Source organism: Xyrauchen texanus, chromosome 31 (genome assembly GCF_025860055.1).
Source record: "Xyrauchen texanus isolate HMW12.3.18 chromosome 31, RBS_HiC_50CHRs, whole genome shotgun sequence".
In the NCBI taxonomy this organism is placed as follows: domain Eukaryota; kingdom Metazoa; phylum Chordata; class Actinopteri; order Cypriniformes; family Catostomidae; genus Xyrauchen; species Xyrauchen texanus.
In genome coordinates this window covers 1,746,876-1,763,229 of record NC_068306.1, presented here as the reverse complement: position 1 = coordinate 1,763,229, position 16,354 = coordinate 1,746,876, and the positions used below count along the sequence as shown (strand labels likewise).

Below are 16,354 nucleotides of genomic sequence, written 5' to 3'. Positions count from 1 at the left end.
AAAAGTAACAATTTATTTTAGTAGGTATTAGTAATACATTCAAACAATCCAATTAAAATAATACATCAAACTAAAATCATCAATGAATAATATAATTACAGTTGCATTCCATTCAAACATTTTCCAAATATAAGAAAATTAAAATTGTAATTACCCGGGATAGAAAAAAAAAACACGTTGTCTGTGTGGATCAATCTGGCTGCAGAGAGACCTTTTCATTCAAATTGCAATTACCATTAATTGATTACCTGATAGAAAACTACACACAGTTATCCATGTGTGAGATCCGAAAGGCAGATTTTTCATTGAACAATGCGTCACGTCGCCTTAAGTATTCAAACCAGAGAAAACAGACAAAGGGGATTTTGGGAGGGGTAGAGGGAAGAGATTTGCATTTTATGGTTCAAGCTGGGCAGGGTGTGTTTGTTTATGTGGAGATATTCTTCTGTGTGAGAGCTTTTATGACTTGTTTCTTGCAGAGTTGAATAGCCATCCCAGAGCCATCCTTACAGTGGCCACTTTGAAGATATAACAGTTTTGATTAATTTGGGATTTTTTTTAGTCACAACATAATTCCCATATTTCCATTTCTACCATTACATAGTTTTGATGACTTTACTATTATTCTAAAATACACTACAGTTTAAAAGTTTTAGATCGGTAAGATAATCTCTCGCATAGTATTGCATATAAGCATTGTAATCTTTGAAGTGAACAGTTCACAGCACATAGATTTGAGAATACAGTTACAAGGCTTCGTGCCATTTTTGAAAACAGTTCCTGCTGAACTGAATACACAAGTAAACATCACATGCCTGACATTTCCAAGGTGTGATATTCCTTTTAATGTCCTGTCCTTTGCAAAACATGCATTCCCGGCGACGAACACTAGAAAGGTTCTTTACATGAGATGTCATATTAGCTCCTGGAACTGGTACATGATCGGTACAGGCATGTTTTGGTGCTCCTTTCTGTGACACACCACAGAGCTCTGCAATAAGCTGTTTCATGAATTCTTTGTTGGTCATGTTACCACCTAGCTCTTTGTGCATAATGAAAGCGTTGGTGGAAGCAATGTCCAATAATTGAAGAAAGATCTTTCTATACCACTTCATTGTTTTGTGTAGTGCAACAGCTGTCTTTAACAGCCGATAAGACAGGTCAATGCCCCCCATGTGTTGGTTGTAGGCAGTCACAGGTGCAGGACATGGAAATGTCTCTGTCCTCTTTTTATCTTGTGATTTCACCTTCCTCTGCACAGTCTCGCCTGTATAAGCAGAATGGATGGTAGAACAGACAGCTACCACATGTGTCTCCATCCACTTCACAAACAAAAGAGGTCCATCCCGAATCCACCTAAAGGATCCCCGGCTAAATCTTCTTTTGAGTGAATAAATAGCAACCTGTGGGCAGTCCTTCCTAGAGTCTCTGTAAGTCCCACAAGCACCAAACTTCATGGCAAACAAGTCTTTCAGGAGCTTTGGACTTGTGTAGAAATCGATCCATGTACACATGGTACCCAGAGCCTAAAACTTTACAGTCCAAAAGAGATGTCACAGCATCATATGATATTCCATGTCCTGTGGGAAAGTTGTTTTTTCCTGTGTATACAGAAAAATCCACAGTGTATCCATTTGATGAATCAGTAAGGGCAAACAACTTGAAGCCCCACCTGCTTGGCTTGGCTTTCATGGACGGTGTCATTTTTCTGTATGATTTACATTCCACCATTTTTTCATCCACAGCTAAGTTTCTTTTAGGATGATAGATGGCTTTACAAGCATGACGGATAGTGTCCATCAGAGGTTTGACCCTGAAAAGATGGTCATGTTCAGCTGTGCCCCTTTTTCTGTCATTTTCTTTATCTGCATCTGGGTGACTCATGTGCAGATTCCATGAAATGGTGCGGTATCTTTCTCTTGACATGATTGTGGCAGGAAAAGTCACAGAGAAAACACTGTCTGGCCGCCAGTAGTCTCTGATGGAGCTCACCTTCACCATGGCCATGTAAAACAGCAGGCCAAAGTAGCAGTACATCTCACTGACGCTGACATCTACCCATTTATATTTGCGGCCCTTTGCAATTGCCCTGGCAGCCTGAGCATTGGTGTTGTGGCACAGAGTTGACACTGCATTCTCAGAAAAAAACATTTTGAAGAGACTCAGGGGAGTGTGTGCATCAGCAGGACTCAGCTGTGGTCCAGGTTCCCGTGCAGGCAGAAATTTCAGAGTCTGGGGAACCGTGTCAATATCAGTCTCTGTTTTCCATGACAGAGTGGACTGCTTTTTCCTTGTCTTGGCCTTCTTTGCCCTCTTTGCAACAGGTGTCTGATCACTATCATTCTCATCGCTGTAAAACAAACAAACAACTGTGAGCATGTGTATTACACAAAGAACTATATTATTAGCATTATCAATCACTAAAATACACACATCTGTGCACTTCATCGACAGGGAATATTTACAGCAAATTTGACACATTTACACCCAAACAGATATTTGCGAGCACAAGCTTCGTGGATGATAACGAGGCAGCATAAACACTAGTTAAAATATTATCTAAACAATATTATTTTTACATCATACAGCATTAGGGATGTAACGATACACTCCGAGCCGGTTGAAAATATGTGACGATTCGTGTCGGTTGAGATGTTAAAGGAATCGCGATACACGTATTAAACAGCAGGGTCGCTGAAGCAGTATATTTTGACCTCGTTTTACAGGCGCGATAGCAGCGAACAAGTTGAAGCGAACAGTAGCAAACATGGCGGCGGCGAGTGTAGATCGTGATCTTGAGGATGCCGCATTTTGGCTTTCCGAAAACTAAAAATGAAAGCGGTGAGGTGGTAACAGACAAAACAAAAACGGTGTGCAGATACGGCAAGATGTTAATATACACCAATAGCACAACAAACATGATGCAGCATACAAACAGTTACCGCCGTCTGCACGTAAAAACTTAGTAGGGCAAACCACTCTGACCGGCGGATTTGCAGCCCCACTTGCTGCGGCGAGTGTGAGAGCCAAGGAGATCACAAGGTGTATCGGTGTTTTCATGGCAAATGATGAGGCTGTTTTCTGTCTTAGAAAATTACGGATTTAGGCTACTCCTCGGAGGAACTTTCGATTAACCAGTTGCACAGCACATCAGATAGATTGATGCAGAAATTAATAAATATAGAGCTGAAACATCCATTTCCCTCAATAGCTGTCCACTCAAGTGGTGGAAAGAGAATGCTAGGCTATACCCACTGCTATCCAGTATAGCAAAAGCATATCTCTCCACACCAGCCACCTCTCTCCCTAGTGAAAGTGTTTGTTCATCAGTAGGGGACATTGTGAATGTGCAGGGATCTCAGCTTCTGCCAGAAAATGTGGATATGCTGATATTTCTTAAAAAAAAAAACTTGTAAAAAAAACAAAAAAACATTATAAGCTAGGAAAGAGCACAGGCAAAGCCTTAGTTTGTTTATATGAAGAGATTAATTTTGTTGTATTTTATTTGGGATTTGTTTTAAAATGTCAATTTAGTTTTGTTATTTGACAAAGATATTTCAGTTTCACAAAGAAATGTGCAGCATTTTGTCTGAGTGAGAAATAATAAAAGGACACTTTTTCATTTATCTTAAATCTCATTTTGTTAAAAAAATAAATATATCGTGAGAAAATCGTATCGTGAAACCCGTATCGTGAATCGTACCGCGAGTTGAGTGAATCATTACATGCCTATACAGCATACAATTTAAATACATTCTTTAGCCGAAACAACATTTAAATGTAACTAAAACTCGCTTATTAGGACATATTTCAAAACTCTGAATACTGGCTGGGAAGTCTGGAAATAGTGCAATTAGTAAAATATGTACATGTTTATATAAAATAGCATGTCAACTAATGTAAGTAAAACGAAATGACTTACTCATCCGCAATTGTATCCTCGGCTGGATCAAGTCCCTCTTCAAAATGAAACAGTTCATCGTTGGGGTCCCACTCTTCGTCTGAAGAAATTGTGAACTCTTCGTCACTATCCAGGCAAACATGCTGGGAAGTGATTGAATCTGATGTTGAAACTTGATGCTGTTTAAGACTGCTATTACTTGTGAAACACATTCCACACCGAGAGCAGGTGAAAGATTTCTTGGCTGCACTTCTTCGAGGCCTTCTTGGAGATAAATTCTTTTTAGTGTTTGAGACACTCAAACATTTTTCTCCAGATATGAAATCTTGCTTTTCGTCCTTCACTTCATTCAGTTCTTCACATTCCTCTTTCACTTCCATCAGCTCTACAATGAACACAATAAATTGAAAAAAAAAAAAAATAATTCAAAAGGACTGTACAATCAATATTATATATGATTTGTTACTGGTGTAATATTATTACGATGTAATGCTTGAGTTGGTGCAATATTGTTTATTGTCTGTTGTTTTGCTTTGTTCTTGTTGTCTTTATCTATTATATTAATAGTTTTTAAATTATATATATTTGTTAAGATATGGGTTGTGTTGCTGCTGTAATGTGTGAATTTCCCCCTAGGGGGATCAATAAAGTTATCAAATCAATAAACTTCTGACCCACTGGAATTTAGTTATAGTCAATTAAAAGTGAAACAATCAGTCTGTAAACCACTGTTGGAAAAATTACTCATATCAAGCACAAAGTAGATATTCTAAACAACTTACCAAAAGTATGACTAATGACTATATACACTCACCTAAAGGATTATTAGGAACACCTGTTCAATTTCTCATTAATGCAATTATCTAATCAACCAATCACATGGTAGTTGCTTCAATGCATTTAGGGGTGTGGTCCTGGTCAAGACAATCTACTGAACTCCAAACTGAATGTCAGAATGGGAAAGAAAGGTGATTTAAACAATTTTGAGCGTGGCATGGTTGTTGGTGCCAGACGGGCCGGTCTGAGTATTTCACAATCTGCTCAGTTACTGGGATTTTCACGCACAACCATTTCTAGGGTTTACAAAGAATGGTGTGAAAAGGGAAAAACATCCAGTATGCGGCAGTCCTGTGGGCTGAAAATGCCTTGTTGATGCTAGAGGTCAGAGGAGAATGGGCCGACTGATTCAAGCTGATAGAAGAGCAACTTTGCCTGAAATAACCACTCGTTACAACCGAGGTATGCAGCAAAGCATTTGTGAAGCCACAACACGCACAACCTTGAGGCGGATGGGCTACAACAGCAGAAGACCCCACCGGGTACCACTCATCTCCACTACAAATAGGAAAAAGAGGCTACAATTTGCAAGAGCTCACCAAAATTGGACAGTTGAAGACTGGAAAAATGTTGCCTGGTCTGATGAGTCTCAATTTCTGTTGAGACATTCAGATGGTCGAGTCAGAATTTGGTGTAAACAGAATGAGAACATGGATCCATCATGCCTTGTTACCACTGTGCAGGCTGGTGGTGGTGGTGTAATGGTGTGGGGGATGTTTTCTTGGCACACTTTAGGCCCCTTAGTGCCAATTGGGCATCGTTTAAATGCCACGGCCTACCTGAGCATTGTTTCTGACCATGTCCATCCCTTTATGGCCACCATGTACCCATCCTCTGATGGCTACTTCCAGCAGGATAATGCACCATGTCACAAAGCTCGAATTATTTCAAATTGGTTTCTTGAACATGACAATGAGTTCACTGTACTAAAATGGCCCCCACAGTCACCAGATCTCAACCCAATAGAGCATCTTTGGGATGTGGTGAAACGGGAGCTTCGTGCCCTGGATGTGCATCCCACAAATCTCCATCAACTGCAAGATGCTATCCTATCAATATGGGCCAACATTTCTAAAGAATGCTTTCAGCACCTTGTTGAATCAATGCCACGTAGAATTAAGGCAGTTCTGAAGGCGAAAGGGGGTCAAACACAGTATTAGTATGGTGTTCCTAATAATCCTTTAGGTGAGTGTATATATTACATTACACACAGATAATCAGAATCAGCTTTATTGCCAAATATGCTTACACACAAGGAATTTGGCTTCCAGTGTACAACAACATAAAAACAGCAGCAAGACGTAGATAATAATAATCTTATACAGTGCAAAATACAAATCTGTTATGTACAATGCAATTGTTTTTTTTTTTCCAGAGGAATGAAATGGCAAAAGAGGTAGATGTGTTGGATAAATATAAAAAGACTGAACTGTTTATTGCACATAATTCTTGCTCAAGGGGGCAGTTTTAACTGTTCATGAGATGGATGGCCTGAGGGAAAAAACTGTTCCTGTGTCTGACGGTTCTGGTGTTCAGAGCTCTGAAGCGCCGGCCAGAAGGCAACAGTTCAAAAAGGTAGTGGACAGGGTGAGTGGGGTCCAGAGTGATTTTACCAGCCTTTTTCCTCACTCTGGAAGTGTATAGTTCTTGAAGGGGGGGGGCAGGGGGGCAACCAATAATCCTCTCAGCAGTCCGAACTGTCCTCTGTAGTCTTCTGATGTGTGATTTCATAGCTCCACAAAACCAGACAATTATTGAAGTGCAGAGGACAGACTGCTGAGTAGAACTGTATCAGCAGTGCCTGTGGCAGGTTGAACTTCCTCAGCTGGCGAAGGAAGTACAACCTCTGCTGGGCCTTTTCACAATAGAGTCAATGTGTCTCCCCCACTTCGGGTCCTGTCAGGAGGGGACATGTTTGGGTGTTCCTCCTGAAGTCCACAATCATCTCCACCATGGAGCGTAGCTCTTAACACATCTGCACTGCTCTTACACTTTAGTTTAGAACAGCACGAAAACAAGCGAAGTGATACACACACAGTGATGCGTCAGGGTGCTGATGGTGTGAGATAATCAGTGCTTGGCATTGTACTTGATGTAAGGCTTGCATACAGCTGCTCGACCATGGAAACCCATGCCAGTTTTTGTGCTGATGTTAATACCAGAGGAGGAACTCTGTATTTATTGAGTCAGCAGAACGTTGGCGACTTTTACGCACTATGCACCTCAGCACTCGACGACCCCGCTCTGTAACTTTACGTGGTCTGCCACTTTGTGGCTGAGTCGCTGTGGTTCTTAAATGCTTCCACTTTGCAATAATACCACTTACAGTTGAACATGGAATATCTAGGAGGGAAGAAATTTCACGAACTGATTTGTTGCAACAATGGCATCCCATTACAGTACCACACTAATTCAGTGAGCTCTTTAGAACGACCCATTCTTTCACAAATGTTTGTAAAGGCAGACTGCATGGCTAGGTGCTTGATTTAATACACCTGTGGTAATGGGACTGAATGAAACACCTGAATTCAATGATTAAGTGGTGTGTTCCAATACTTTTTTCCATATAGTGTATATATCCGCATATGGCCCAGCCCTAGACACAGAACGAAAGTCACACATGTTTGGGATTTCATGAGGGTCAGTACATGCACCTTTTAAAAGACAACAGAGCACTAAAACTAAAATAAAAACAGCAGGGAATTTTTTAGTTTGACATGTGAGTGATAAAATGGTCTTTCTTGAATCAAACTCAGACAAAGTGGATTGTCATGAAAATGTAACATTAAACTTATGAACAACAGAATCATACCTGCAGGAACAACTTCACCACTCTGATGTTCCTCTGTTGTGTTTTCTTCTTTTATCTCCTCCTGCTTCACTTCAATCTTCACTGGTGTCTGCAGCATCTGCTGTTCATCAGCATGAATCACATCCACCTGCGCACTCATGATGAACATCTGAACACAAAAACATTATAATGGACTGACATTCATCAAACTCAAAAACATTATTATATGATTATACACAAGAACAGATCTGTTCTTTCTGAAATGCTATAAATACAAATGTGTGTTTGTTTTTTTCTTCCTGACTGCATATTATAACAGGTTATATATAAATGGAACACAAATACTTGTTTTTGGGTGAACTTTCCCTTTAATTTTTCAGGCCATTTTGTCAACATTAAACTTATGAATTCATGTCAATGTTCATCAAGTGAAAGTTCAACCAAAATGAAAAGTCTGTCAATATTTGTTTTTGGTGGTTGCATTTTCCTCATATGAATGTTTCTCAGATTGGGACATGTCCTAAGGATAGTGTTGTGTTTCATCTGTTTGAACAGCCCCTGTCCTGGGCTCATAGTCTGAGCCGCTTCATCCACGAGTTCAGCCGAATACCACTGATATCTGGGAATATTGCTACTCTACATACAACTGTTCTGAATAAAACACAATGTGGTATTTTGCGGTTATTATGAAGCTTGAGTCTGGAGTAGCAGGAATCAGTGCAAGTGTTACATCATGTGTACGGTTCCCCGTGTACTGTTCATGACTTCCCGCAATTGTTTGTTGTTGTAATGGTTGTACCTGAATGGCGAGGGTTTGAGATCAATGTAAATCCCTCACGCAGTTGTTTGTTGTTATGGTTGCGTTGAGAACGGTGTAATAATCTGTGTAACAGACGAGAAAATGGGTGCACATGGTAAAATTTGCAGTTTAATCGAGATGAAAAAAGAAAGTGGAGGCACATGTACAAATGCACACAGATGAATCGCAATAAGAGAATAAAGTGGGAACTTAAACCAGGATGCGTGCTGAAAAATGGCAGCGATGAATGATTAAAAGCAGGAAACCGATAGTTAAGCAATGAGCACCAGTATGACTTCTTTCCATTGTATGAGCACTTGTATGGTTTCTCTACAGTAGGAATTTATGCATTCAGGTTTTTTGAAACTTCCTCTTCAATCTGTCAGAACTCACTTAGATTGTTTATTTTACTAATACTTCCTGTTCTATTAGGAAGACTTGCAGACTTGAGTGAAATTTAAGATGACATTTATTTGATGAATATAAAACAGAAATGTAATGTCTCTCTTTGGCGTAAGCCCCATCTGGCGGTCCAAAGAATTTGTACTCTGAATCGTCATATCCTGCCGGAGAGCCTACCCCACACAGGATGGGACTCAACTGGAGATGGTGGGGTGGTGGAGTTTGTCATGTTAGCACACTGAAACAGCAATGTGATAGATTGTGAGCAGACTTCTAAAGCAATGGCTGACATGTAGCTAAGAATTACACAGCTAATGGTGTGATAATGTACAGCTGCTAGTCTTCCCACTAGAACTACGCTGCGCTTCCATTTCTGGTTGCTGCCGGTATGCTAGATGAGTGCTTGTAGCTTGCTAGCCTGCTTATTCTTATACGATTGTAGTTATATCCTTTGCCATTTTACCACTATTTCACGGCACACACCAGTTCTCTCTTTTTTGTATTTTCCTGCTTGCCTCGACTGAATGCATTTGTTTTCTCCACTGTGTTTTACACAGATTATTGCATCAATCCCAAACATCTGCTGATCAGGAACCATATTGAACCACATCAACATCAAACCCTCGCCACTCAAGAACAACCTTTACAACAACAACAAATAATTGTGGAAAGTCATGGCATGCACTCATAATATTTCTTCCTGCATATCATGCCATGTTTACTATAGCTTCTTCCATTGGTAGTGAGGGATTCACATGTGATAAATGTACGGAATTAGTCAAGACTGAGAAGGTTAATGAGTTCGAGACACGCATCTGAACACTAGTGGAGGTCAGTGAGAAAGAGAAGCCGGTAGCTATGGATTCAGATGCGGGTAGTATAGCCAGCAACACACTTTGTTCTGACTCTAGAGCCCCCGCAGCAAGACGTTTGGGTGATCATCGACATACTCGCTCAGCAAAGCGACACTACTCTCACGTTCCTGTTAGGGTTTCCAATCTATTCTCTCCACTCAGTGATGCACCCACTGAGAATCATGTTGAAAGAGCTTTAATAACTGGTGATTCTATTGTAAGGGACGTGGAAATAGAGACTTCAGCCACCATTGTTAAATGCTTTTCCGGGGCTCGAGCATCTGACAACAGATCAAATTTACAAGTGCTGGCTAATGCTAAATGTAGATTTTCTAAAATTGTTATTCATGTTGCCACTAACAATGTCCAGCTTCGCAAGTCGGAGATCACTAAAGATAATGTTAAAGAGCTGTTTGAACTTGCAAAAATGATGTCAGACACTGTAATATGCTCTGGTCCCCTCCCTGCTCACCATTTTGATGAGGTTTATAGAAGATTAGAGTCACTGAATAGCAGAATGTCTAAGTGAGAGAATAGCATAGGATTAATAGACAATTGGAAGGGTTTTTGGGGTGGATCTGACCTGCTAAAGAGAGACAGCCTTCATCCCTACAGGGAAGATGATGATCTCCTCTGTAGTAATTTGGCTCATAGTCTTAATAGTGATAGCATTTGACAAATTGGGGCCCAGATCAGGAAGCAGACAAACTGGTTAATCCAAACATCTGCTAGCTGCCTTGAGAAATCACACAGATCACATAAACTACAACACATAGAGACTGTATCACATAGATATCATATAGAGACGGTGTCTGTTCCCCGAGCTACCAAACACAAAACTCAGTAAATCATTTAGAAAAAATTTGATTAAATTCAAACTTTAAGATAAACATAATATAAAAGGTAGGGCTACTAAATATTTGATCTCTCTACCAAAACACTAAATATAAATTCAATTATTACAGATCATAGTTTGAATGCGCTCTGTTTGACTGAAATCTGGCTTAAACTGGATGAATATATTAGTTTAAATGTTTCTACTTTAACAGGTTATTGTTATAAATATGAGCCTTGTCTGTAGAGGTGTTTCTACAATTGACAGTGATTTTTAGTCAGAGATCAGGATTTAAGTTGAAGTCTTTTGAACTAAATATGCTTATTGTGACACCATCGGATATATATAAAAAAAAAAAATCGTGACAGTATATAGATCACCTGGTTTGTACTCAGATTTCCTTGGTGAATTTGAATTTTCTAAAATATAATTTTATATCAGACCTAGTAGTTAATGTACATAGAGCTTTAATTGTTGGTGACTTCAACATTCACATATATAATTAAAATGACATATTGGGATTAGCATTTATCGATATTCTCAACTCCATTTAGTCAGACAAAATGTGACAGGACCAACTCATTACCATAATCAGACGCACGATTATATTTTGTCATATGGAGCTAATGTTGATACCATAGAAATTTTACAGCAGAGCGATGACATCTCAGATCATTACCTCATCTCTTGTTTGTTGCGATCAGCTAATGTCACTCAATCTACACCACATTATCTTTCATTCGACCACTAAAGAGAGCTTCACTGATAATCTTCCAGAATTGCCTCATACTCAGGAAGCCAAAAGGTCTAGAACAATATAACAACAGAAAACATAAACACAGTCTCTTGCACTCTCTATAATGCTGCCACTTATCGTACGATATAAGGACCTGAACGTGATCATTTTTGCTGATCTCAATATTGCCCATTGAGTTTACATCTGTGTTTGTTTACATATAACATATAATGTCACCAACATTTTAACCAGTCCTGCTGCTTATGACCTATAATCTGCTGTGCCGGAGGCGAGGCTCAGGCAGCTCAACCCACACACAACATCACATACACAGGTTAAGATTACATGTTACTCGAGGCTAATAGGTGTTTTTCCCGACGACTGCATAATTCCAGCCAGAAAGTTTGGAAGAATAAGTCAAAATGGACTTGGTTTCAAAGCTGCATTTTACAGCATTAAGCCGAAAGAGAGGAGAGCCGATTAAAGTGAACGAGCCGGTATGTCGAATTTGTTTAAAAACAGTGGCCATACAACAAACTAAGGCTGGGCGATACATCGAATACCCACACTGTAAAAAAAAAAACTGGTTGTTTAAAATTTACAGTAATAAAACTTCATAAACATGCCTTCTGAAACTGTAAAAAATCGGTTGTTTACTTTATAAAGTATTTTGTTGATCACCGTAGTAACTACAGAAGGGCACATGATGACATGTTCATCAATAGAGACTCTTCCAGGAAAAATGACCAATAAACGTACAGAGACGGTGCTCAATATCACTCACACAAACACTAAACACCATCATGGGAACACGTATGAGATTTAAATAATGCAGAAAAACATTATCTAAATTACATCAAATATAACACAGATCACCCCAGTGTATGTAACTGATATTAAAAATATAATGAAACATAACTATTCCCATAAAATATAATGAAATGTAATGGGTCATGCAGGGAATCGTGGGAACGCCAGATTATTATTTTTTTACTGTAATTTTAACAATAATTTACTGTAAAAAAGTACATGTACTCTTGTTCTTTTTACCATTAATTATACAGGAAAATCTTTTTACATTTAAATATTTTAATTTTTACATCATTTTATTGTAAAAACTACTGTATTGTCTTTTAAAATATTAAAACATTTTACAGTTAATATATTAATCAATTAACATTTTATTTCTGTAGCATTTTTACAGTAGTTTACTGTTACAATTACAGACATTTGCACGATATCATCGCAATGATTTTGCTGAAGATATAAAATTAAACAATAGCGTGAATATCGTGATGATTTTAATGAGCATTTTATTTGGCCATTAAGTTTTATAGATTGCATCAGTAGACTAATTTCACAATCCTTCTGGGCTCTATAATTAATCAAAATAACAACAAAAAGGAGATATGATCATTTGTGATTATTTAACTGGCGAAGTCTGCGATTAAAGACAGATAAACGTGGTCTTAAGAATGAACCGGATCTGTGCGCACGTGCGATTATTTCTGGGACGATATATCATCCAACAAAAGTAGTTATAGTAACAGGCCTAAAGACAGTGATAAGTGCAAGAGAATAATAATCAAATGAAACGGTAAAAAAAAAATACAGATTAGAAACACTAGACTTCTCTTAACTGGTTTTTTGTTGTTGTTGTTGTTGTTCTCTCTCACATCTCGTGCATGTGACCAGTAACAAAACAAACTACATCAGGCGGTTATAAGATTCTCTTACACTCATTAAAACACCAAGTAGATTCAAAAACTACACGCACAGAAAAATAAACATCAAAATAAATACAAATAATAATAATAATAATAATAATAATAATAATAATAATAGTAAAACGCATTGAACACTTACCGAACTGAGCGACCAAACTACTTCTTCATCTTCTGAGGTTTTCTGTCGGTTAAAAACAACTACTTCCGGTGAATTCCCGCCTCCTCCTCCTCCTCCTCCTCCTCCTCCTTCTTCTTCTTCTATGGATTTATTGGCGGGTTGCATACCAACTTTAAGGTGCATACCGCCACCACCTGGGCTGGAGTGTGAAGTGATTTCAGTCTAGATGTATGTTAAAAGATATGATGTCTATATTCTATTCCTAAGACCACTATGCTTAATGCTTAAAACTGACCTTACAATTTCCCCAGGTCCTTGTTTTGTGTTTAATATGTTATTGATTGTAAATTCTTTGCATCCCATTTCCTGTAGCTCTCTTATTAACTCATTCCTTTCCTGTTCATACCTAGGACAAAATAACAACACATGCTCAACTGTTTCCTTTACTTGGCATATTTCGCATAAGCCTGTACCATGGTTCACTGTAATATGAAGTGTAGAATTAAGTTTTGCATGTCCCATCCTTAGTCTTGTTAAAATAACCTGATCGTCTCTATTTAAATTTTGTGTCAATATACTTTGTCTTACAGTATTATGTATATTATAAAAATGTCTTCCTGTTTTACATTCATTCCAATTTCTTTGCCATTTCTGGTTGCAAGCTTCTTTAATGATACTTTTTCCTTCCATCCTACTTAATGCAACTGTAATAGTAGGGATGTTTAGTTTAAGTGACTCTTTAGCCATTTTATCAGATCTTTCTTTTCCTGGTATATGTGGAGTGGTGGTGGTGGTGTAGTGGTCTAAGCACATGACTGGTAATCTGGTAATCAGAAGGTCGCTGGTTCAAGCCCCACAGTCACCACCATTGTGTCCTTGAGTAAGACACTTAACTCCAGGTTGCTCTGGGGGGATTGTCCCTGTAATAAGTGCACTGTAAGTCGCTTTGGATAAAAGCGTCTGCCAAATGCATAAATGTAAATGGTATATCAGCATGTGCTGGTACCCAAACCAATTTTATTATTGTTCCAGCTTGCCTTAATCTAAACAAAATATTCAATATTACTATATAGATATCATATCTAACTGTTTGATATGTTTGTAGACTTATAAGTGATGCCATTGAATCTGAACATATCACAACTTTATTTGGCATCACTTCTTCCACCCAACTAAGAGCCATCTGAATTGCCACCAATTCTGCTGTATACACTGAAGTCCCATCTGTTAATCTCCCATATTTTCCTATTTTAAATTCTGGAACATAAAATGCTGATCCAGTACGACCTATCTCTGGATTTCTTGATCCATCTGTGTATATTGGAAGAAATGCATAATAAACTGTTCTGATATATTCAGTTGTATAGCTCTTAATATCAGTTTGTCCTTTTTTTAACACTCTCATGAATTTGTAAATCAACTTCAGGTTGGCTAAAAAACCAGGGGGGTATTGGAGAAATGGTAGTCGTTAATGAAAATACTATATTATTTAGCAACATTTCTGTTGCCCATTCCTTTGCATTCCATGCAAATCCTGTTCCTGTTAAGTTTATTTTTTCCCAACTCCCTTCTATTATTGCTTTTGTAAAATGATCCTGTTTATGCCCTAGTAAATTGATCCAGTAAGCAACAGATAATTTTCGACGTCTTATTTCTAATGGGGACTCTCCTGTTTCCACTTGCATTGCTGAGATTGGAGATGTTTTAATTGCTCCTGTGATACATCTCAAAGCTTGTGCTTGAATTAAATCTAACCTTTTTAGCATACTAGTTGATGCAGATCCATATATAATGCATCCATAATCCAAAACGGATCGTAAGAGAGCACAATATATGTTGATCATAGATTGTTTATCAGTCCCCCATTCTTGGCCTACTATACATCTCATTAGAGTCAAACCATAAACCTAAATATTTAAAATTTGATACCCTTTCTAGTGGCTGTTTATATAAATAAAGTTGAATATTTTCTGAAATCCTCTTTTTAGTAAAAAACTGACAACACGTTTTGGAAATAGAGTATCTAAATCCCCACTCCACTGACCATTTCTCTACATTCTCAATTGCTTCTTGTATTTTTTTCACTATATATTGAACATTTCTTCCCCTCTTCCACATTGCTCCATCATCTCCATATAATGCTGTTTTAATTCCTGGATGAATTATTTCAAATATATAATTGATCATTATGTTAAATAATACAGAACTTATGGCACTTCCCTGTGGTGTTCCATTTTCTACATTCACCATCGGAGATAATGTATTGCCGACCTTGACTTGAATCGAAGGTCCAAATAAGAAACTTAAAACCCAATTATAATTCCCACCTCCTGCTGGACTGGAGTGTTTAAAATACCAACGTCTTTCTTCTTCTTCTTCTTCTGGCGTTTTATGGTGGTTGGCAAACAAACGATAGGTGCATTCCCGCCACCTACTGGGTTGGAGTGTGGCACATTGATGAGTGGGGAAAAATAAATAAATAACAGTAAAACAAATTATATAAACTTAAATCCTATTAAACAGTTCTACCTTTCTTAATTATCTCATTAAAGTCATTAAGCATCAGTGTTTTAAGAGTAAGATTTCCTATCCCCATTTCTCTTATCTCTTCCAACAGAAATAATCTTTCATTGTCTTTAGCTACAGACAGGCACTAAAAGCTGCCAGGTCAGCATATTTTAGCAAACTAATAGAAAATAACCACAAAAAAAATCCTAGGTGTTTATTCAGTACTGTTGTGACATCGGTTAGTAATAAAGCATTGACTGAACCAGATATTCTGTCACAGCACAATAGTACCGACTTCATGAATTTCTTTACTGATTAAATTTAAATGTACAGAAATAACATTGGAACTATGCAATCATCTGTCATAGCACCTTAGAAAACAGTGTCTCAAAAATGTTTCTTCACAAGCAACTTCAATCCTTCTCTGTCATAGGTCACGAAGAGCTAACAAAAAAACTAAAAATCAAAAGCCACAGCCACAGCATGTATGTTAGATCCAATACCAACTAACCTCTTAAAAGAGGTATCTCCTGTAATCTCAGAACCTCTTCTTAATATTATTAACTCCTCGCTATGCTTAGGACATGTCCCAAGAAACTTTAAAATGGCAGTTATCAAACCGGTACTAAGAAGTCACAACTTGATCCTGAAGAATTGGCTAATTATAGACCAATTTCAAATTTACCATTTATGCAGAATATATTAGAAAAGGTAGTGTCCTCCCAACTATGTTCATTTATACAAAGAAATGGTATATGAACAAAGTCAGTCAGGATTTAGGCCACGGTCAGATGATAAGACCAAGTCATTTGTAACTCTGATAAGTGCAGTCTCTGTACTGTAATG

The 16,354-nt window shown here is 38.0% G+C and overlaps 1 protein-coding gene across 3 annotated transcripts in view; it reads right to left on the bottom strand.

The window, feature by feature from the left end:
* Positions 1 to 13,064, bottom strand: part of LOC127625002 (piggyBac transposable element-derived protein 4-like) — a 66,363-nt gene extending 53,299 nt beyond the window's left edge. The window contains exons 1-5 of one of the 3 annotated variants that reach the window (XR_007968237.1): positions 13,022 to 13,064; positions 8,329 to 8,411; positions 7,551 to 7,698; positions 3,923 to 4,286; positions 884 to 2,350 (exon numbers count right to left, since the gene is read on the bottom strand). Coding sequence is in view for 2 of the 3 variants with exons in the window: in XM_052100029.1 (XP_051955989.1) it covers positions 1,420 to 2,350; positions 3,923 to 4,286; positions 7,551 to 7,698 (1,443 nt within the window). In the remaining variant the exon portion in view is untranslated. Of the gene's footprint in view, positions 1 to 28; positions 2,351 to 3,922; positions 4,287 to 7,550; positions 7,699 to 8,328; positions 8,412 to 13,021 lie in introns of those variants that run through there. The other 2 variants (XM_052100029.1, XM_052100030.1) reach the window with 2 other exon arrangements.
* Positions 13,065 to 16,354: the final 3,290 nt, after the last annotated feature.